The 23198-nt window shown below is 43.2% G+C and overlaps 1 protein-coding gene across 1 annotated transcript in view; it reads right to left on the bottom strand.

Moving 5' to 3' along the window:
- Positions 1-781: 781 nt before the first annotated feature.
- Positions 782-23198, bottom strand: part of NEK10 (NIMA related kinase 10) — a 160069-nt gene continuing 137652 nt past the window's right edge. Inside the window, exons 33-37 of the mRNA XM_036266708.1 lie at positions 17317-17427; positions 8075-8183; positions 5193-5245; positions 4995-5050; positions 782-1109 (exon numbers count right to left, since the gene is read on the bottom strand). Coding sequence (XP_036122601.1) covers positions 1061-1109; positions 4995-5050; positions 5193-5245; positions 8075-8183; positions 17317-17427 — 378 coding nt within the window. The 3' untranslated portion in view covers positions 782-1060. The remainder of the gene's footprint in view (positions 1110-4994; positions 5051-5192; positions 5246-8074; positions 8184-17316; positions 17428-23198) is intronic.

A 23198-nucleotide genomic window follows, 5' to 3' on the forward strand; every position in this document is an offset into this window, starting at 1 on the left:
AAGTGCAGTCTGATTTGGCAATAAGGGCATTTCCTGACATTACACCAGTTATAAGAAGCCAGTTGAAGAGACTTTAGCCCAAAAAGAACCCCTAGAAAATTTTCATCATAAATTCTCCCTGCATTGGAATGGGATTGGCATTCTGATTTCGCTTTCTTTAGGGATGTCTCAATAAATAAAGAAGGAACTTATATTTTATTATATAACTTATTTTCATTTCAATTTTCCAACAATGAAAATTTAAAACAGTGGAATTTTAGCCAGGGGACTAGAACAAGGAATATTGCACCTCTTCCATAGATTCTGTGAACTCTTCAAAGTGCTCTAAAAACACTATCAGTGTGATTAGCAGCAAAGCATTAGCCTAACCAAAATCCCCTGCCCTCACATATATGTACATATACACACACTGTACATCGATATATTCTACTACTCTAACTTAAATATGACTCTTTGATAGTTATTCCCAAAGGCTGTGCAAGGTTACAAATACTGTCTACACTGTATCAGGTTCAAGACCACTAGCACCCAAGTGGTTAAGAGAGAACCAATCCTTTCATTAAAACAAGCAAACAAAAAAAATTCTATTACATTTTAAATATCTCTTAAGATTAAAAAAAAAAAAAAGGAAGATACAGTGAATCACCCTATATGTTATAATTCTGAGTCCTATAATTTTCTTTATCTAAACTATTTTGTATACATGGAAGGCTAGATGTCTTTGAACATAGTTTCAGCAATCTTAAGTATAAAATATTTCTTTGAAAAATATGACAAGTTTTTCTTGTTTTGTTTTGTTTTGTTTCTAACTTGGAGGAAGGTTCTGTGAGGAGTGGGTTTCTTCCCATGAGGCGTTGTGCAGCATTTTCTCCCGGAGCCGCCCGTGTATGATGCAGCCCAGGAATCGAGCCTCTGAGCACCGCGGCCCTGCAGGCATCTTGGTCTGTTCTCGTCCACACTCTCTTCACCGTACCCAGTCCTTAGGCATCTTGCCGTAGTGGCTGAAGTCCAGAACTTGAACTTCACAGGGGAAACCCAGTTTATTCACAATGTAGCATGTTCATCTTTTGGTTGGGTGGTTCTTGGTCCCCCACGGGTAGGAGTGAAACCTAGAAGAATCGGAAGTGAGAAGAGTTCTGTGGAGTCACAAATATTTTAGTTCAGACTTTCAATTTCAAGAGTAGTAGCTCAGGGATATAAGCGAGTAAATCACAACAAATATAACAGCGATTCTAAATATAATAGAATGGGAACATTTTTAGAAAGCTGCCTTTTGCTGACGTTCGGTGCTAACAGTGTCTTTTTCTAATTATGAACTCAGTAGAAACCGATAACCCTTTATGGTGGAAAAATAAACACCCATTCAAAGTAGCTTGTACATTTAAATGCCTATGGACAATAAATATCTATTTTATATATTCATCAGCTAATTGGAAGGGGGAAGCAATGCAAGTTGATTGAATGTAGATCTATTTTTATCTTGCATTATTTCTCAACACACATTTCATTGTTACAAATAAAATATTAATGTATACCTGTAAGTACGTAAGTTTGCCATCTAGTCGCTCACAGAAGTCCATTTTACTCTCACAAACAAGGAGAAAATTAAGGCATGCTAGGTTGTATCTTCCAGGTAAGGAAGTTAGGTGTTTGTGTGTGTCAAATATGATGAATCATACAACCCTAGAAACGATCAGGAATAGAGCCGACGTTGGCCTGGCCAGGTTTGTTTTGACCTTGTTTGATTTTCTCTACCCTGCTTTTCTTCCTCTCGACTCAGTCCTGCCTCTCCTTCCCAGAAGCCAGAAGTGAGGAATCCCCTTTGGTCATAGCCTCTTGCTGCTGTTCCTGTTTCTGTTACCAGTACTTTTAAACTAATGCAGCATTTTGTGCCAGAGACCTTCTTTCTACCAACTGCCCCAGCACTCTCCCCATTATTTAAACAGTTCTAGAAATATCCCCAAAGATAGCCAATAGCTAGATGCCAACAGCATCTCTCTATCCCTAAATACATACAAACGCTTTCATCTAAGCTGAAAACGTGCCTTATCTTGGCTTAATGCTTTAGTTGCTATCTTGATGCTACGTAGACGTGTGTATAAATTGGAACTGACAGTCCTAAGCTGTAAACATGAATTAGGTCTATGATTCTCGGTGCATGGTAATTTAATGACAGTTTGTGATGGTGATGATAAAGACGATGAGAGTAGCAGATCTGAGCAGAAACTGGTGCGGGAGTTAAAACCATGTTTCCCATTTCTAGCCATGTTGCTAGGGCAGCTTTTCTCAACTTGTGTTCCAAGTAAAAGCTGAGGAACCACTATAATAAACAAGGTCAACAGCTTTCTTTCCTACAGTCCATCTCAGAGTCTTTAATATACTGTGGGTGTCAACATTTTCTACAAATTCAACATTGTTCCTTCTGAATTTCCCAAATATATTTGGTCATAAAATTTTATTTTTCAGGGAACATCTATGAACATCCCTGATAATATTGGCTCTTCTATGAAACCTATTGGGGAAAATACAATCTAATGATTCTAAATACCGATTCTAACTACCTCTACATGTTCTATGTTATTTAACATCCTCTAGCCTTTCATTATTAAAAAATCATGACTGTCACAGATGATCTGATTTGTATTTGAAATTACGTGTATTTCCAGCTTCTGAAGTATTAGGTGCTTCTAAGCAGAGCGTGGCTTCTTTCTTAGGAATTAATCTGGAACACCAGTAAACAAGTGGTGGTTTTCAGCACAACTAAGGGTTATTTTTACTAGTAAACTGTAAAGAGTCCTTCTCCCAAGATATATTCTATCATTGCGATTAGACGCAGAAAGGGGAGTATTATGGCTGTATGGATTGATAAATGGGTGATTCATATTAATGTGAAGCATTTTAAGAAAATTTATTTCATGTCCATCATATGTTGCTTGAATTTCATCATTTAAAGTATGTCTTCCTATTCTATTCACAATTCTTAATATAGCTATGAATAATTTTTTTGCCTTGCTATTAAGCATCTTATCTGTTCATTATAATAAGAGCATTTGCAACATCTTTTAATACAGAAATATGTCTTTGGAAGCAGTAACAATGTTTGATTTTTTTTAAAAACTTGATAGTAGAACTGAAAAAGGATAAGCAAAAATTTCAAAATAAGGCTGAAATTGTTTCTTTAAAAAGAGAAAATAGCTCTTCTAAAATCTTCTAAATCCCGTAAACACCTGTTTTTTCACCAATATTTAGTTGATATTTCTGCAAAATATGAAGATAGTTATCGCCAATGATCCTGAGTCTCTGAGAAGATACATATTAAAAACCAACAAGCATGACTTTTGCCCCCATTTAAGCCAAGGCACTTGGAATAATAAGATGCTGAGAGTTGATATCAGAGACATTCATACTCTCCAAGGAAGACTGAGTGTTCTCATTCCAAGAGTAGAAAGTGAATTAAATCTCTTTTAAGTGGTAGGAGGAAAGTGATTATGGAGATGGTGATTTCTATTAACCATATACCTTTGGAAAATGAGAATTACTCATCATTTTGCTGCAGTTACAAATCACAACAGAACTAAACTGACAAAGGTAGTATTTTGGAAATACACTGTCAAGCCAAAAGAACAAGCAGTTGAATGATCTCATGTGTGATTCATAAGAACGACTCATGGAAACAGAAGAAAAACCAATGTTGGAGACTGAACTAACCTCAGAAAGAATCTATTTTCCACATAATGATCTGAACAGGACGTTCTTGGGCCCTCTTTCTCTTACCAAGGCTACTAACCCTTATCTTTGGAGAAGACTTCTTGAATAATTTAAGTCATAAAGATAGTTCACTACTAGACAGGAAGGCAGCAGTAGCTCCAGGCATACAAGGCCACTTTGGGAGAACAAACTCTATAAGACTGTGCTTCCCACAGCAACTTTTAGCCATAGAGAATGTGCAGGTGGTTGCTTACTGTCAGTACGCAAGCTATATGGCTTCTCGGGAAAGCCACGAGACAACTCGAGTGTAGTAGACACTGCCAGCGCCCGTGGGCCCCGCAGCCAAACCCCCGCAGAGCCGGCCTGATTCCCAGCGGCTGGCATCTGCACTTGTTTCCTTGAGATTTCCTCTGGTCTCAAGCATCTGCTGTGTCCACCCGACAGAAGGCCAGACGCCAGGTAACGAACATCCCCTGCAGAAAAGCCTCAGGCGACGACTGATGGAAATGGAGGAAGCTTGAGGCCCAGGTTCTACACAAGCGCTCGGGCCTCCCCGGTGTGGCCAAGCTCCGGTCACCCACAATGGTACTTTGCTTGAATATGAAACCCCTATTGAATTACTCTTCTCTCCCCTAGCAGTGCTTCCTGGAATTGCCTCCCAAATAACTAATTGGACTCAAATCTTTGTGCCCGACAGTAACACTGCAGAAATCCAGAACTAGATGAAATTGATAAAATAGAGTATATTGTTAGAGCACCAATGATGGTTATAGTAGTAGATACTACACAGCCCGGGTGAACTGAGTTTCAAATGGCAACACATCACAACAAACCCCTCTCTCACAAATTTAAAGCAACCAAAAGTGATTCTTCGTTTAGTTACTTTTTTTTTTTCTCTTGCTTTCTATACAAATAATGGGTAGACTTCTGTGATGGAAATCTGAGTTCACAGCTCTAATGGAATGGACAAAGAAGTGCTTAATTTAAAAAAAAGGGAGAGAGAGAGAGAGAGAGATGCTTTACCATTTCGTTGCGTTCATTTTTTTTCATGGGAGTAAATTACTACCGTGGGCACCCTTTCTTTTTCAACAATACAGCACCCATACAAAACACGAGTAACATATAGTCTACTGATGGCAGTATCTAGTCTAGGACAAGATATTTTATAAAAGTGTTTAAAATAAAAGTTGGGAAAACAACCCTAGAATCAAATATAGAGAAATCAGACCTAATATCCACTGATCTCAATTGATTTTTCAAATTTGAAAGCAAACTCAAGAGCTCACCTGTTGGAAGTAAAATTGTAATAACCCGTTTCCTCTAGGACTTCTTCAATCACAGTCTGAAGTAGGGAAAAAAAACAGATTAGCATTGAATTAAAGGCAATAATCAATGGGGGAAAGGGAGGGACATCTGTAATACTTTCAACAATAAAAAAAAAAAAAAACACAATACAACCATCCCGTGCACCGCAGAAACCTCACCTGCATCTGCTCATACGTTAGTCCCTCCTCCACATCCGCGCTGGTGGGGAGGCCTGCAACAAATTATGGGAAGTCTGGCATTTGGTTCACATTTTCTTAGTTAGACTTTAGTGGCAATTATGACTCAACTGCAGTGAAAACAGGCCGGTTTCTTAATGATGAAGATGAGTACTTACACACACATTCCGAGTAGTCTTCACTGAGAAGAGTCAGACTTTTTTTTTTTATCCTCACCAGAGGACATTTTTCCATTTTGTTTTGTTCAGGTAGAGTGGGAGGGAGAGAGAGGAACAGAGAGAGAGAGAGAGAGAGAGAGAGAGAGAGAGAGAGAGAGAGAAACATCGATGTGAAAGGAACACATCGAGTGGCTGCCACCCGCACAACCGACCAGGGCCGGGGACAAACTGCAACCGAGGTACGCGCCCTTAGCGGGAACCGAACCCGGGTCTCTCAGGACCGCAGGCCGACGCTCTAACCGCTGAGCCAAACCGGCCAGGGCGAGAATAGTCAAACTTTTTGTTTCTCTTCCTTTAATAAGTGTAATAACTGGCTGCTTTTGAGGTGGCCATCAAACAATAGTACACAAACATGTAGGGTACTGCTCATGACATAAATTAGCCAGTTAAGTTAGTGTGAATTAGCCAGTTAAGTTAGTGTGCATGCGTGCGTGTGTGTATGTGTGTGTGTGTGTGTGTGAGTGTGTGTGTGTGTGTGTGTTAAGAACAGATGAGGAGTGATTCCAAACTGAAACTACCTGATGGGTGAGTGTTCTGACAAGTAAACTCTTCCTAGTCCACAAGGCAGAGAGTAGACATGTGCTAGACAGAAAATAAATTTTTAGAGGGAAGCAGAAATAGACCGTGAAAGACAACAAAGATCTGACCTTTCCCTGCGGCTCCTAGAGGGGAGTAAAATCCATACATTCAACGCCAAAAGGCAATACTTCTTTTGCTGTTTGGTCTGAATATGATATACCGACACCTTAAACTACCCGACTCTACCCGAAGTTATGTCAACCAGCTTCCACTCAAATCGGTCAACCCTGACTTAGGCGGATGCCCCGCGGTCCCCCTGCCAGTGTGGAGAGAGAGCAACCGGCTTGAAGGTGGAGGGGTGGCAGGAGCCATGAGGCACGAGGAAGTCTGCTTCTCAAGCCCAGCTTATAGGTGGTCCCACAGGTGCCCACAGGCTCTGCTGTCTTTGCTTTTGCCACGCCTGCTGTGACAAGGGACACGCCTGGTCTGCTCTGGGGTGGGGTGTCTGGGTGTCCAGCTGTCCTGGTAGAATCTGTCCACTCACTCTCAGGCCACAGACAGACTTCAACCAGAGCTCTTCAGTCCACCAGAGCTGCTGCCGTAAGAAGTCTCGCCTATAGCGAGAGATGCTTTCAAAAGTGTGGAATCTAATGAACAAAATAGACCCAGAGACATGGAAGCAGGAAACAGACTGACAAATCTCAGGGGGAAGGGAGGAGGCGGGAAGAGATAAACCGAAGAACTTACATGCATACATGCATAACCAGTGGACACAGACAACAGTGTGGTGAAGGCAAGGTGGGAGGTCAATGGGGGACATCTGTAATACTTCCAACAATAAAGTTTTTTTTTTTTTAAAAGCAAATGACTTTAAACAACAGTTTATCTTCACCTTATGGATTTCTCAGGAACTATTTAAAATGTAATTCTGCCTCTACAGGTTAGCTTTATTCCAGGCACTGAAGATTTAGGGAAAATTTAATAATTAATACATGAAATAATTCGCCTACATTAGGCAACCACAGGAGCACAACCCAAGTGAGTGCTTTTCTACACTGAGAAGATGGCAAGTCTTCATTTAACCATGAAATTTGACTTCTACACCTTCCACTGGTGTCATAACTAGAATTGACACAAATCTGAAAACTACCAAGGAATTCTGAAGCATCAGAGTAGCTTACAAACTTCGGAGAGTTCAGATTTCACAAGAAATGCTACATTTTGCTGAGTCACTACCAATGGCCAAGCACTTTTTCTATGTTGATACAGATACTCACTATAACCCTGTGATGCAGGTACCATTTTTTTTTTTTTAAATCCTCACCTGAGGACATTTTCTCACTTTTTGTTCAGATAGAGTGGGAGGGAGAGAGAGGAACAGAGAGAGAGAAACATCGACGTGAAAGGGACACATCGTGTGGCTGCCACCCGCACGACCAACCAGGGCCGGGGACAAACTGCAACCAAGGTACGCGCCCTTAGCGGGAACCGAACCCGGGTCTCTCTGGACCGCAGGCCAACGCTCTAACCGCTGAGCCAAACCGGCCAAGGCAGTACCATCTTTATCCCCATTTTACAGGCAAGGAAACTGGTATGCAGAGAGGTCAAATAATTTGCCCAAGATCAGCTACTAAATGGATGAGTCAAAATTTGAATCTAGGCATCTGTGTCTCAGGGATCTGTACCATTAGTCTCCATGCTATATTGTCCTACCCCTATGTGAGATTTATGCAAAAAGAAGAAAAAATTTAAATAGGTCTGATGTGGATTCTTTGGGCAAGTTTCAAATTTTCTTCATTTTAAATATTTAAACTCTTTGTTTCTGCTTTTTTATCTCCCTGGATGCTTTGGGTGATTTCCCATCACCAGAAAAGCAAGAAGAAATAAAATATGATTCGCCCACAGGGGTTCTGCGGGGTGTCTGGGTGTTCATAAATGATCCAGGAAGCTGCCACACGGGGTCAAGTCAATCTCAGGGAACTTGTAGCTTCCAACTATTGCCATAGATTATCAAAATAAGCTCTATTTTTCTTTTAAATGGAAGATTATAATCTTCTAAGGATAGCTGTTGATCAAAAAACTGTTATTTCTTTGAGAAAGCCAGATTCCAGTGTTGAAGACCATTACCTGCCAGGTCGAGTGAGGACAGGCTGTTTCCACCCGATGAGTGATGTAATAAATGGTAATCTGCTGTGAAGAAGTTGGGCTCGATCGGTTCTGGGGATCCCTGTGATAACTGGAACAGAAAAAGCGAAACCACATCGTCTTTCACACTCAGAAGCAAATGGCATGAGACCTCTGTGTGAGCTTTTCCATTTCCTGTGTCTCTGCACAGAAAATGTAGTGCTCTTTGCTTTTCAATCCCTTGTAAATAGATAAACACACATCTTCTTCCTTCCAAATCAACGTATACGTTGGAGACAGCCTAATCACAGTGAAAGCAAGTAAGACAACTCCCTGGTCACATGAAAAACAAAAAACAAAAAAAAACTCTACACTTTATAGCTTTGTGAGAGCAACATAAAAAATAGATAGAAAAATAATGTCATGGACTGAGACATAAAAATGTTGGTTTATTTTTTTAATCAGGTGTAGGAGGAATAAACTCCAATGATTCAACAGAACAATGTTTAGCCCAAATCACCATCCCTTTTCATGTATCTGCTTTGAATAATGCCTTCTTTCAACCAAAGCAAATATACTTCTTAATGTACTTTTCTGAATTGCTATTAATTAATTTTAATTTTCAAACACTGATTTCCAACACTCTAACGGAAAGAATAATTCACTAAATGACAGAATTTATTGATGTTCCAATGGTTTAATGCCCCTCTGTGCAGCTGAATTTTTTAATGAAATTTTAGGCTATAAACATTTCCCACTCCTTTCACCTTTAATTCCAACCAGCACATGGACTGGCCAAGTTTTAGTGCCCATGTTAATATACTTTTAAAATGCCGATTCATATTAATAAACCAGAAACAAATGGCATAATTTGGACTGCGTGACAGTGGTTACTTTGGAGTCACACACTTGTGTTCATGAATGAAACTACACCATTGTCAATCCCGTGAGAAAACTGTTTGGCAGTGTATAGTAAACTTAAACAACATATGCATACCCCATGACCCAGCAATCCCACTCTGAGGGAGAAACACAAAAGAAATGAGTACTTCTGTCCATCAGCAGACTTGTGTAAGGATGTTCATAGCGCCTTCATTCATAATAACCCTGAACTATAACAACCTCTCATGTTCATTGGGTAGCAGGACAAATAGAGCTATTGTGATGTGCTTACCCAATGGACTCCTTCAAGGCAATGACAAAGAACAGCAGATTATGAATATGACATCAAATAGGTTGAGCAAAAGAAGCCAGAAACAGAAGAATATATAGTATATGGCTTCGCCGATATATATTTTCACAATCAGGCAAAACTAAGCAATGGTGATAGAAATCAGGGCAATAATTACTTTGTGGCAGGGGGCAGAGGTTGGGCCGGAAAAAGGCAGGCAGGAGCCTTCTTGGGGACCGGAACTGTTCTAAGTTTCAATGTGGGTGGTGACATGAGTGAACATGTGTGTTAATGTTCATGGAGCTGTAAATGCATCTCACTGTATGCATTGTGTTGTATACCTTAATAAAAATATTTTCTATTAGCGATTTATATTGCGTCAATGCACTTTGGATACTGTAAATACAAACCATGTGTGTTTGTACAAACCTTCATGTGGCCAAACACTACACTCTGGAAAAAGGTATAGTTCTACCCTTCCTTATTCCTGAAAACTTATTTTTCTTACTTTGGTGACAACTGATGAAATTAACAAGCCTTTTGTAAAATGATGAGGTTGTGAGGTTGCAACACACTGTAATGCAGGAGGGTCTGAGAGCTTCACGCTCAGGAACTCTCCCAGGGGTCGCCAGAGCCCTTGGAGGTGGCCCTACGCAATCTCTATTTCTTATATCCAAGCTAATAGGTTGCTCTAACTCAGCTTCTTAATATGTGTTACAATGCTAAAAATGACTTCCCAGTATCACCTTCCAAATGACTTTGGATGGGATTTTCATATGGTTGAGCATAGAAGTAATTTGGCCGCCTGAAATACCCTACTTATAGAAAACTTATTTAAATCAATGTAATTATTAAGTGTATATATCTTTCCATTCTAAAGATTTCACAGACAGGAGGATGTTTAAGGCTGCACAGTAAAGCATGAGAATCGCAACCTGGAGACGTTAAGAAAGCCTTTTGAAAATGACAAGGGTAAGTCCTTCTTATTGATTCAAACCTCGAAGAGAAGAGGTTCCAGTACTAGTGTCGCATTAGCAGTTTCCTTCAGCTTGAGACCTGCAGATCGCCAGAGGACGAAGGCAAAAGTCTAGTCTTGTGTCTGAATCCTAGATACACTTACTTTTATTCTAGGAGCTTCCCAAAACTTCTTTTTGCAGCTCAGTTTTTTGACATACATATTTCTTTCAGCAAATCATTTTTGCCCCTTGCTATGTGCTATTATCTGAACAGGTTTTGTAAAACAGATAAAAACCATTCAAGCCACAGACACTGTTGATCTACCCAGCTTATTAGTATCATGCTGGGCTCCATGGAGGACATGGCATGATCTGGCCTCACAAGACTTGCTGTCTGGCTGTACGTGAAACCGCAGAGCGATGCAATAAGTAATGAAGGATGAAATGGGGATGTGTCATGAGGCTCTGTAGGAAAAACGCAGGAGCTGAGCCTTGAAGGATGGAGGTGGGTGGATGCAAGGAAGCAAAGTGGACATTCCAGGCAAGAGGACCTTGAGGGCAGAGGCTGGGCATTGCATATTAATGGCAAAGTGATCAAAGAGATATGATATAGATCCATGTTATGGCAGTATGAAGATTGAGGTTGAAGAGAGAAAGGCAAATGCCAGTCATTAATTCAATGAGTGTTTTTTTTAAATCAACTATTATGTGACATGCACAGATCCAAACAGTAAAAAAAAAAAATGGTGGCCCAAAATTTGTATTCTCAGAGTTAACTGCCTAATAAGGGAGCAATACATCTGTGAAATAGTCTCCTGGATATATATAAAATTATGACTGTGCTGAATACATCGAAAGACAGGCTCATGGTTCTAGGAAGTGAGAGATTTAACTTAGGGAAGGCTTTCCTGAAACAGTGAGTAAGAAGAGTGAAGGATGGAGTGGGGAGGTCATTACAGACAGAGGACAGAGCATGTGCAAAGGCCCGAGAGGAGGCAGCACAGTAGACAGGCTTCCCACAGGGCTTGTGCCTGGCGTGGAGACAGCAAAGGACAGAGTACGTGAGACGAGGGTGGACAGACAGGCGGGGCTGGGACCAAACAGGACTGTGAATACCAGGGTGAGCATTTTGGGGTTTTATACAAAAAGCCCCCAGAATTGTTTCTGTGTGTGTGTGTGTGTGTGTGTGTGCGTGTGTAGCACGATCAGATTTCTGTTTCGAAAGGATCACCCTGGATCCCTGGATGCAGCATACACAACAGTCTGAGGAAGGCTGGGGGCACTGGGTGAGAGCAGACACCACGAGGAGGCTCCTGCAAACGACGCAGGCCTGGGAAACCGGACCCCAGAGGGCAGATGAGAGGGTAGAAAACTGGGAGCTACTAAGTTTTTTTGCTGATAAAAAGTAAGTGTCTAGGAACTAACGACTAGTCTGGCGAGACGGACTGGAGAGCAAGGAGAGCAGCAAAGAAGTGGGGACAGAAACGCAAGAGGGAAGGGCCAGGCGCGTGGGCCGGGAGGTGGCCGAAGGGAGGAATGGACATGGAAGGCTGAATCTCTCCCTTCGTTACAACAGCAGCACCTGTGGCCCTCGACGAGCACTTACTACATTCTGGACACATCTACATTCCATCTGGTTCTTACCACTGCCCTCGAAAGCAGGCACTATCCCCCCATTTTAGATGAGGAAACGGAGAAGTAAAGTAATTTGCTCAAGAAGCATAGCTAGTAAGTAGCAGAACCAGGGCTTAAACGCTAGGACTGTAACGTCAAAGGTCAAGTACAACCACCTACACTGTGAAAATGCCCAGGTGCGAATAATTACAGGACACAGGACGTCAGTGGAGCGGTGGACAGTGACCACACCATCAGAGTGAGAAGAAAACTGATGCTTCCAGTGACACTGTGGCAGACGAGGGAGGAAGAAGGTGGCATCTCCAGTTCTGGACACAGCAGATGGCAAAGTCGACGTCCGCCCAGTGGGAGGAAACGGGGGCCCTACAGCAGGACCGTCAAAGCCGAGCCCTGCAGCTGCCCCGCTGGGCCCGGCGCCGCAGTCCTGGGCGTCAGCGGCAGGAACGCTCCGCCTTGGCCCCACGTCGTGCTTGGAAGAAGGTACAAGACCCTCCTTCCAAACGCACACAAAAGGGCTCCCCGGCCCTGCAGGAACATCCACAGTCCTAAAGAACACACTTTTGGAGTAAACAAGTAAAATCAAAGAGAACAGACTGAATCATGGTCACCACCCCCCACCAAAGAACACACTGATTTTGAGCAAGTAGTGAAAAAGGTTAGATTCAGCGGTTGATTGAGAATGTAGTTATTTTTCAGGTGAAACCTAAATCGAAGAAAACAGTGAGAAACTAAAACGTAATGCCCATTAAATTCCTCCAAGCACACGTGCTTTTCCATGTCATAAAACAGGCTAGTTGTTCAGGATCGACCACGGAGGAGGGACTCGAAGACACTAGACAAGCTAAGTCGGGTGCCAGAAGTGACCTTTCCACCAGGTGCCCGCACCTGTCACTCCCAGTCCTCGGCCTGCCTTCCGGCCCAGCGTCCTCGTCCCCTCTGACCGACTCGCTGTGAGGTTCAGGCCACCGTGTCAGCAGAGGTGCCCAGTGTCCACGCCCATCGCTCTCCTGCTCACACGGGTGCTCGTGCCCTCCCGGCGCCGGGCCCCAGCTCCAGGGATGCACGTCCTCAGCCTCCCCCGCGCCCCCGGAAGGAGCCCTGCTACTGCGGTGGTTCCGTTCCCGCCAAGGACTGTGCCTCTGACACAGAATTTCATAACTAAAAGAAGCCCGGAAACCCACTGGTCTGCGCTAATCACAACCAGGGGCTCATCCTCCCAGGACCTCCACTGGACGCTAACATTGTCCAGGCAGAGGATGAAGGCCGGCCTGACCCCACTGGGAGGAGCGCCCTCCTATAGAGGCTTCTCCACAAGGTCCAAACAGGTGGACCCCGGGTGCTGCCCGTTTAGGGCACCTCCACGGGGCCCTGGCGAGGGCCAGGCAGATACAAGGTCTGATTATGATGTGCCTGAAACCATTCATTCAAGGCCAAGGGGAGGAGCAGTCTGCTGCCTGGAAAAGGGCCAGAAACCTGGAGTTGGGAGTCAGACTGCCAGCCCCTGAGTAGGGGAAACTTGACCCCGCTGGTCTGTGCTGATGTGGCGACTGGAAAAGGAAGAGAAGGGCCAGGAAGGCCCATGCTCACAGGGAGCATGGCCAGAATACCCCGTAACAGGAACAATGCCCTGGGTGTGCCCAGGCCTTCTCCAGCCTGGTCTGTGGATGGCCGCGTCCGGGGCTGCGCAGAAATGCAGAACCTGGGCCCGGAATGCAGTTGCATCTGGATAAATATTTTGGCCTAAAATGGAGATGTAGTTGATATTTTTGCCTCCCCTCCCTTCTCCACTTTCCACCTCTCCTCTCCTTCGATTTATTTTTTACAGAACAAAGGTAATGTTTCTTGTAATATTCCTGAGTCTAGATTCAGCTGATTACCCCCACGGTGTCATTTTACATGTTCTCTTGCCCCCTGTATTTGCTACAGATGGGCAGTTAGATCTGAGAAAGGGCGGGCAGACTTTTTCTGTACAGGGTCAGATAGCAAATACTTTCAGGTTTGCAGGCCATATGGTCTCGGCCGCAGTTAACTTAAATGTGCCTGTAAAGCAAACACAACCATAGATGATATGTGAGTGCAGGTGGTGTGTTCCAATAAAACTTTATTTACAAAAACAGGCAGCAGGTTGGATCAGCCTGAGGACTAGGGCCTGACCAGACGCAGATTCAAGCTCTTAGTACTTCACGGACAGGTCTGCGCACACTCATCAGGAGGCAAATAATGTCTGGTTGCCTCTTGCTTAGTCTCTAGATCATTTTAGTGAAAATATTAGAAAATGTGTACATTTTTAAGAGATGAGATCTATGATGAATTCATATTCATTCGTGTTGATTCTTGCCATCCTACCTTGTTTCTGTCTCTCCTTTCTGCCATTCTAGAAGTTCTACTTCCCAAACACACCTGTACAATTACTCAGACTTAATTTGTTAGAAAAGGGCTTTTCCTTTTTTTTAATTCCTCTCTATAGCCTGCTGGGTCATAGCCACAGTGATCCCCCAATGACTCCTCCACACTGGAGACACGTGTCCCTAAGTTTCAGAAGCCTCAGGGGGAACGTGGAAACCAAGCGCGTTCCCTGTGTTCTCACCACTCACTGCCCCCGGGCCTGGGTGGGGTGCCATGTCAGTCAAAGGCTAGCTGACCTCTCCTCCATGGCTGTGCAGGGATGGGAAATCCATTTCTGAACAGCAGTCATCGCTAACAAGAGATTATACCAGAAAGGAACAAAAACAGAGATCACAGGTTCTTCTCATTTAGGTTTAGATGGGGGCAGGAGGGCTTCTTTCTATATTTATGTAGAAATATATGGATATATTATGGATATATCTCAATAAGGAATAGAACCAACACAGACTACATTACACAGAATATTATATATGTAATATTCTGTATTCAACAATTATTCATTAAGCACCTACCACGTGCCAGGCACTATGCAAGACCCTGAGGAAATCAAAGATGAATAAGACGCACTTACTGCCTTTGGGAAAAACAGAACAGTCAGGCAGATGACAAGGTATTTAAAACACAACAATGTGCGTGAAAAGGGACTGAGGCACGGGGAAAGGGAGATGAATTCTGGACGGGAAATGAAGGAAGGTGTTCACGGAGGAGCCGGCTTCTCAGTTCAGTGGTGAAGGACAGGAAAGACGTTAACATCCCAGGCTGATGACTTCTTTAGCCCCCGGAAGGCCAGGGCTGACTGCGTGATCGGGAGGGTCTGCACCGTGACGGCATGACAACCGCAAGCTTATATCAGAGAAGGGGACCAGAACATGCTTCAGAGGAGGATTTAACCTGCCTCTTAACCAAGCTGAAACTAAAGATGAATCAATGCCCCATTGGGCTCCCTCGCCCCTGCTCCCTGAACACCCTCCACCACCCATCCCTCCCTGCCTCTCCTCCCCCAGACCAGGAACAGAAGGCAGGTGCTCTCGTGGGAGATGTCGCCATAGTGCAGAAGCAGGCAGATAGGTCGGGGGTACAGTTTAACAAAAGCAAATCCCTTTTCTAGTGGGAGAGAAAAGAAAGACAGCAGGGAAGGGACCAAAACTGCAAACATGAGTAATAAAAGGGAAAGCGACGCCCTTTAAAGACACACACTGACAGGCTCACCGAGCAGGGATAGGGCCGCAGCCACCTCTCCATGGGCCGCTTGCGTCTGCAGACTGCGTACAACCTGGGTGTTCTGAACATCCTCTTAATAAGGATATAAAAATCTTTTCATCTATTCATGGGAGACTTGGGCTTCTGTCTTTTTAAAATCTAATTTTTGGGCCCTGGCTGGTTTGGCTCAGCAGTTAGAGCGTCGCCCGCAGACCAATGGGTCGCAGGTTCGATTCTGGTCAGGGGCACGTACCTCAGTTGCAGTTTGTCCCTGGTCCTGATTGGGGTCATGCAGGAGGCAGCCAGTCAATATGTCCCTCTCATGTCAATGTTTCCCCCTCTCTCCCTCTTCCTCTCTTTCTGAACAAAAATGGAAAAGTATCCTCGGGTAAGAATTTTTTAAAAAAGAAGAAAAACAATCTATTTTTGGTACCCATGGCATGATTCAGAAATACGGTACAATATGTCTCTGTGGCCCCCACCTCTGGGTCGATGTCCCCTAGCTCGGTTCCTCGGCCTTACTGCCCACAAGCCATGAAAGGGGCTGCTCTCCAGTCTCCCGCGAGGTGGGGTTCGCTCCCTTTACCTGCTGCTGTCTTTCCTGTTTTTCCAGCTCCTGTGTGTGCGAAGCCACCCCGGGCCCCCTCCCCCGTGAGGGCAACAAAGCCAAACCCCTACTGCTCCTATTTCTTATCAAAGAGCCCCTCGCGCTGCCTGAACAATGAGCACACTTATGCCTGAGACTGGAGACACTGAAGGAAAAAGAAATGTTAAAAAAAAAAGGTCATTAGCTGCATGACTGTGCCAAAGTTTAAGTGTATGATGAAACCTTAAAAAATTATATGAAATTGGAGTGGGACCAAGTATCGGTACCTAGATGGGCCCAAACTGCCCGGGCGGGGGCTTGTGACCATCTCCACGGCCTATAGTAAAAGGGCTGCCGAGCAGGACAAAAGGATTTCCTGTCCCCAAGTTGGGTTAAACGAAGATAAACAATTTTCTTTCTGTCTGATTGATTTGACCTCTTTGTGACTTAGTTTCTTCATTTGTGGACAGAATTATTTCCTAGCACCCGAAGTCCAGGAGATGGTAGAATGTCAAAGAAGTAAAGAACCTCACAAATAGTTCATCCCACCCTCAAATGGTTAAATGACTTTTCAGACTGGCAATACTCAATTTAGGGACCTGCTGAAGAATATTCGAATAGAAAGGGGGGGTGGGGGAGAATTTTCTAAAAAAGACTAAAGTATATTCAAAGTAAAATATTTAGTAATATTAATTCTTAGGAATACATGCAATAATGTAGAAAGAACTTTGCTAGTCTTCTGAGCATGATGACCCCGGACACAAAGGTGAGGAAACTGGAAGCAAAGCACATCCTCGAGTTAGTGTCTCAAGCAGTCTGAACGTTTCTGTCCCCCCAAATTCATGTTGAAACCTAATCCCCAAGGTGATGGTATAAAAAGGTGGGACCTTTGGGAGGTAATTAGGTCATAAGGATAGAACCCTTATATAAGTGTTCTTACAAAAAATGTCTTTATAACAGAGGCCTGAGTGACCCCTTGCCTCCTACATCACGAGATGCAACGAGAAGTAGGCAGTCACGACCGGGAAGAGGGTCCTCGCCAGACCCAGCCACACTGGCCCTCTGGTCTTGGACTTCCAGCTTCCAGGACTGTGAGCAACAAACCTCTGCTGTTTGTAAGCTCCTCAGTGTGTGGTAGTTTTGTTATAGCAGCCTGAATGCACTAACATGATACTAATATCCTTTAATAGAGGATAGAGCTTACAGTACAAAGCAAAGAAGGTATGAAATTTAACTGGAAGGATGCGCTTTTGTTAGTCAAAGAAGAATTTCTAAATGTAGAATAGCATACCTTTTTAATTTCAGATTTCAAATTACAAGGGTTACTCTGCTGGCTGAAGAGGGATTTCTTGAATCTCTCTATAACCCTTCTTTTCAAATTGTGGTGCGATGCTGGAGGAAGCTGCATGAAAGGAGAAAACAGTCATTATACGCAAACCGTTAATGCTGCACAGCTGACCGACCCTGGGAAGCATTTCCTGAGGGTCAGTATAACAATATTCCCTCAACGGGACTAAATAAGAATTTAAATTGTACTCCAAATAGCATACATTTATGTTACAATTTGCATTCTATAATCCAGGGGAAAAAAATATCACTCTGCTGTCTTTCAAACGCTGCTTAATTTATCTTACTGTTCTTTCATTTTCTTGATATTATTTTTCATACAACTAAATGACATATTGATTGCACATGTAAATTGACTTTTGTAAAGAACAGACTTGACGAGCTAGAATGCGTTCTCTCAGATGTTTAGATGTGTGGGTCATGCTCACAAGCAAGCACCGTGCTAAACACTAACCACGGCCCTTGCCCCGAAGGACCTGATACTTTGGATCAGGAAGCATTAATCTGCATGGGAACCAGTGGGATGCCTGCCTGTGGGTGCTTCCGAATATACTGCTGGACCGTGAGACCAGTCTTACTGAGAAGGAGAGAATGAGCCAGTACATATTAGGGCCAGGCCAGGATGAGTTAGGTTTAATAAGGAAGTAGTAGGAAGCTGCTGCAGAAGCTCAGAAAATGTGGGATTGGAGGAAAATAAGGATTTCAAAAAATTGATTTTGTACTACTTTGCAGGTTGGGTTTATACAAGGAAATCAAAGGTCATAAAAAGCACAGAGGAATAAAGTGAAGTGTGGGAGATGGATAACAGCGAAAAGAAATCGGGTCAACATAACAAGGAGTCTCAGAGTAGAAATGGTGTTTTGATTGTTTAAATATGGAGAGGTCTTGGAAGGAGGAACAGGAACCAGTAAGGTGAAAAAATGGCTAAGTAGGAAAAAAATTGTGGTAGTAGAAACTCTGAAGATTAAAATAATAATAACAATAATATAGTTCAGAGCTCAGATCAAAATAAAGAGAACTGCATCTGAGACAATTATCCCCCACCCCCACTCCATTTTTCTACACTCTTACAATTTTAGTTTGATGCCACATGACTGCTTGTGGCCAATAAAAATGATGTGTGTCACTCCGAGAAGGAAGCCATGCAAAGCCAGTGTCCTTCCTCCGTCCCTGCCCTCCTCGGGGGCAAGGAGCTTGGAGTCCAGATGGCAGAGCCACACGTGAACAAACAATGGCCAACTTTAGCTGAATGAGAAGGAAACCTCTATTGTGACAAGCCAAGAGACTCCATGGTATTATCTGTTAATGCAGCATAACTTACCACATCCTGACTAATACAATGGACATCAATTATTCAAGTTCCACAAAACAGGGAGGATATATAAAAGGCAATAGTAGAGTAAGAAATAGGGTCTAATCATCAAACAACAAGTGTTGGCGAGGGTGTGGAGAAAAGGGGACTCTAGTGCACTGCTGGTGGGAATGCAGACTGGTGCAGCTACTATGGAAAACAATATAGTGTTACCACAAAAACTTAGAAATGGAACTGCCATTTGACCCAGTGATCCCATTTCTAGGAATATACCCTAAGAAGCCTGAAACACCAATCAGAAAGAATGTATGTACCCCCATGTTTGTAGCAGCACTATTTACAATCGCTAAGATCTGGAAACAGCCCAAGTGTCCATCAGTAGACGAATGGATAAAAAAGCAGTGGTACATATACACAATGGAGTACTATGCAGCTGTAAGAAAGAAAGATCTAATCCTTTGAGACAACATGGGGGGACCTGGAGAGTATTATCATAAGCGAAACAAGCCAAGCAGAGAAAGACAAATATCACATGATCTCACTTATTTGTGGAATATAATGAAAATAACAGTCTGAGGAATGGGGTAGTCCCAGAAATGTGGAAGTGGGGTACACACTGACAATCCCCAGATGAAGGGGTGTAGGGGAAGAGATAAACCACAGAACTTACATGCATGTATGCATGAACAATGGACATGGACAACAAAGCTGGGGACAGGGCGGGGAGGAAGGGGGGTATCAGTGGAGGAAAAAGGAGAAACATCTGTAACAAAAATTAATTAATTAATTTTTTTTAAAAAAAGAAATAGGGTCTACAGGAGCTCACAACCACTGATCTTACAGCAAAAAAACAAAAAAACTGTTCCTCATCCCAAACACAGTAGAACACAGGACCCATTATGAAGCACTGTAATGATATAAAATAAAAACAATGAGTTTTAAAAATACACTGATAATCCTAGTTAATCCTTTGACCTTGCTTGAGTCAAAGCAGCTTAATTATAGAAGAATTAAGACTAGAGATTCTGAAGCCCTTCAGGGTACCCTTAAAGGTTTTGTAGGCTGATAGCACTGAACCTCTACTGATCTATTTTTAAAATATTTTTAATTGATTTTGAGAGAGAGAGAAAGGGAGCAGTAGAGAGGGAGAGGAAAACATTGATGTGAGAGAGAAACATCGATCAGCTGCCTCCTGCATGCTCCCCACCAAGGATCAAGCCCACGACCCGGCATGTGCCCTGACCAGGAATCCAACTGAAAACCTTTCAGTGTGCAGGACAACGCCCAACCAGCTGAGCTGCGCTGGGCAGGGCTCTGCTGGTCTATTTTTATGTCAATATTATGGCTTACTTTTATTTTGATCCAGATGTGATTACTACTTCCTACACCCAGCAAAGAGTCATGATTAATGTTGTCCTTTAAGGAAAAGAGGAAATCAAGAGAGATTTCTCAGCATTCATGAGCAAATAGTTGGAAGACAGATGAGAAGGAAAAATTAGTACGAATGATATTCGTGTGCATGAGAGATCAGCAAAAGTGGGATGGCTTTAACTTAGAGTAGGAGCAGACGATGAAGGGGGGAGGAATGTGCATGCTTTTTCCTAGCACGGGGATGATGGGTTGGAGTGGAGAAGAAATGGGAACAAATTTGGTAATTTCCTACTTGATCCACTAGAAGTTGCCACTTCCCTAAATTAAACACCAGATGGCAGTGTTGGCCCAGGACTGTCTAGTTGCTGCCCAGCATGGTCCCAACTGTCCAAGAGCAAGGCGGACAAGTCTTTTCTGATATACCTAATTTCTGCTATGGCAAACTTGTGAAGTGTGACCCATCAGTGGTCCATGGACTCCTTTAAAGGAGGCTAATCCCAGAACTGGCAGCTCAAATTCCTAATTCAGGTGTTCTTAAAATCCTTGCTATTCATTTAATTTGATAAGCCTCTAGTTAGAATTAGTCTTATTGCTCCTAATGGCTTGAATTAATTCCCATGAAAACCTTCTTGAGTAAGCTAACATTCCATCAACTTCATATTCATACATAGGGCAGTATTAAAAAGATACTGTGTCTAGCTCAGCCGGTGTGGCTCAGTGGATTGAGCATCGCCCCATGTACCAAGAGGTCATTGGTTCAATTCCTGGTCAGGGCACATGCCTGGGTTTTGGGCTCGATCCCCAGTACGGGGTGTGCAGGAGGCAATAGATGTTTCTCTCTCACAGTGATGTTACTAGATGTTTCTATCTCTCTCTCTCCCTCTCCTTTTCTCTCTCTCTAAAAAAAAATCAATAAAAACATATTTTTAAAAAGATATTGTGTCTTATTGGAATAACTATCACTGTGGACAGCACTGCATTTTTAGTTTTCACTGAAGAATTTAAAAATTTACCCAGTTTCATTGCAGGTAACATAAATATAAAAATATATAAAAGCAATAGTATTAAGAATAGAAAACTAAGACCCGTGATTTCTATGTGCCAGGCAGTGCGGACTACCCTTTCACGCACAGTACGTCACTTTTTTCCTACAACAAACTTATAAAGCAGGTGCTATTTATAGGTGAGGAAACCAGAGCTTAAAGACATTGAGTAGTACACTTCCTGAGCCAGCGGGCCCTCCTGCACAGCCAGGGTCTAGAGCAAACAGCGTCACCCCCTAGTACAGCACTTCATAGTTGACAAACATTTCATATGCTTTCTTTTCCTTTTCACAATAATCCCCAAAGCTGCCCAAATTTTACTGCTGAGGAAAATGATTCTAGAAAAGATAATGACTCACACGTCTAAAATCTTGATCATTGTTCGTTTTTGCTATACAAAACAAGGTAACCAAAGAAAAAATGAAATCCGATATGTAGGTTTTATGGTAGGTTTTCTCAAACTTGCATAATATATGGATTCTTTTTAAAGAGCTACATTCTCTAGTATCTCCAAGAATACATCGGCAGACCATTTGTAGCCATGCGGATCCATCTCATAGTGACTTAATATCTTTCCTACAAAAAAAACCCTATTTTGACATATTATAGCTTAAGAGATTTCTCTAAATGCTAAAGAAAAATGTTCCAAGATTATCATCAAAATAAACACACAAAATGTAAGACTTCTCTTAGCATTTACGCAAACATGAATGCATCTGGGAAGCAGAGCATTACTCTAAATTCTTTCTGATCGGTCACCTCCCCATCAGGACCAGGAAGTCCAGACGCGAGGGTGTGGACGGTTCTCTCCGCCGTCATCACCTCGGAGAAAAGCAGTGTGTCTCACGGGTGACAGTCAGCAGGGCAACGCCATCTGAGGACGCGGCACTCTTCCCAACCACGCGTTTCTGTGCTGCTGGCAACATCTGTGGTGGATAAGAAGGTGGCGCAGAGCGGCTCTGGCCAAACTGCCCGTTCTCTGGGAGACAGATGTTTAGTTTTTGAAAGTAGCTCTATGCTCATTTTCAAAGCATTTATTTAACAAAACAATCAGATCCTAAGTACACAGTTAAATCCAAAGCTGAAGTTGGCGAGGCAGGTCTTACCTAAAATACTCAGCTGTGAGAAAGAGAGACCTCTTACCCTTTGGGACAACATAGTGGGACCGGGAGAGTGTTATGCTAAGCAAAATGAGCCAGAGAAAGACACGTACCACATGATCTCACTTAATTTGTGGAGTATAACGAACACAATAAGCTGCCAAACAAAACAGATCCAGAGACATGGGAGCAGGAAACAGACTGACCAACCCCGGGGGTGGGGGTGGACCAAGGAACTTATATGCACACAGGCACGACCAATGGACACAGACAACAGTACGGTGAAGGGAGGGGAGCGGGGAGGAGGGTGTCAATGGAGGGAAAAAAGAGAGGGACATCTGTAATACTTTCAACAATAAAGACATATCAAAAAAGGAAAAGAAATAGCACACAGCGACTCGTGCTAAAAGGTAACATCTGCACTTTGGTCACCGGATACACCCAAAGACTCTGGCTTCCAGAGATGAAAATGAACCACTGATTTCCTTCTCAGCATTTGGGCTTAAGATTATATCTCGGTTTTGATGAAAACAGATGTCAAATCAGTGAAGGCAGGGTAAGAATTTTAACATCCTGCTTTTTTAAAATAGTTGCTTTTGGATGGTTCCTACAGATCGGTCTCCATGGAAACTGGGTAGAAAAGGCCACCACCAGCTAAAAGGAAGCCACTTCCCTGCAAGGTCATCTGTTGGCTGTCGGGAGGGATCTGGCCCTGCGACTCGGGTCGGCCTCCACAGCCTGAATCTGAGAGCTGACCTGGTAAACAGATACCTGAACAGGAAAGGTTTTTGTGTTGATTGGTTTGGTTTTGTCAATCCGGTTTGACTTCGAGCAGTTTTCCTTTGCAATTAGCAGAGAAACTGACCTTGGTCTTTCACCTGCAGCAAATACACTCGCGCCACGTTGAGACCTGTGTCTGTCCCCTGCATCGGAAGGCGCTGCCTTTGGTGAGCACTGTCATCCAAAGTTCCCCAGGGAGGAGCTAGTCCTTGCTACGTGC

Source organism: Molossus molossus, unplaced genomic scaffold (assembly GCF_014108415.1).
Source record: "Molossus molossus isolate mMolMol1 unplaced genomic scaffold, mMolMol1.p scaffold_m16_p_18, whole genome shotgun sequence".
Classification (NCBI taxonomy): domain Eukaryota; kingdom Metazoa; phylum Chordata; class Mammalia; order Chiroptera; family Molossidae; genus Molossus; species Molossus molossus.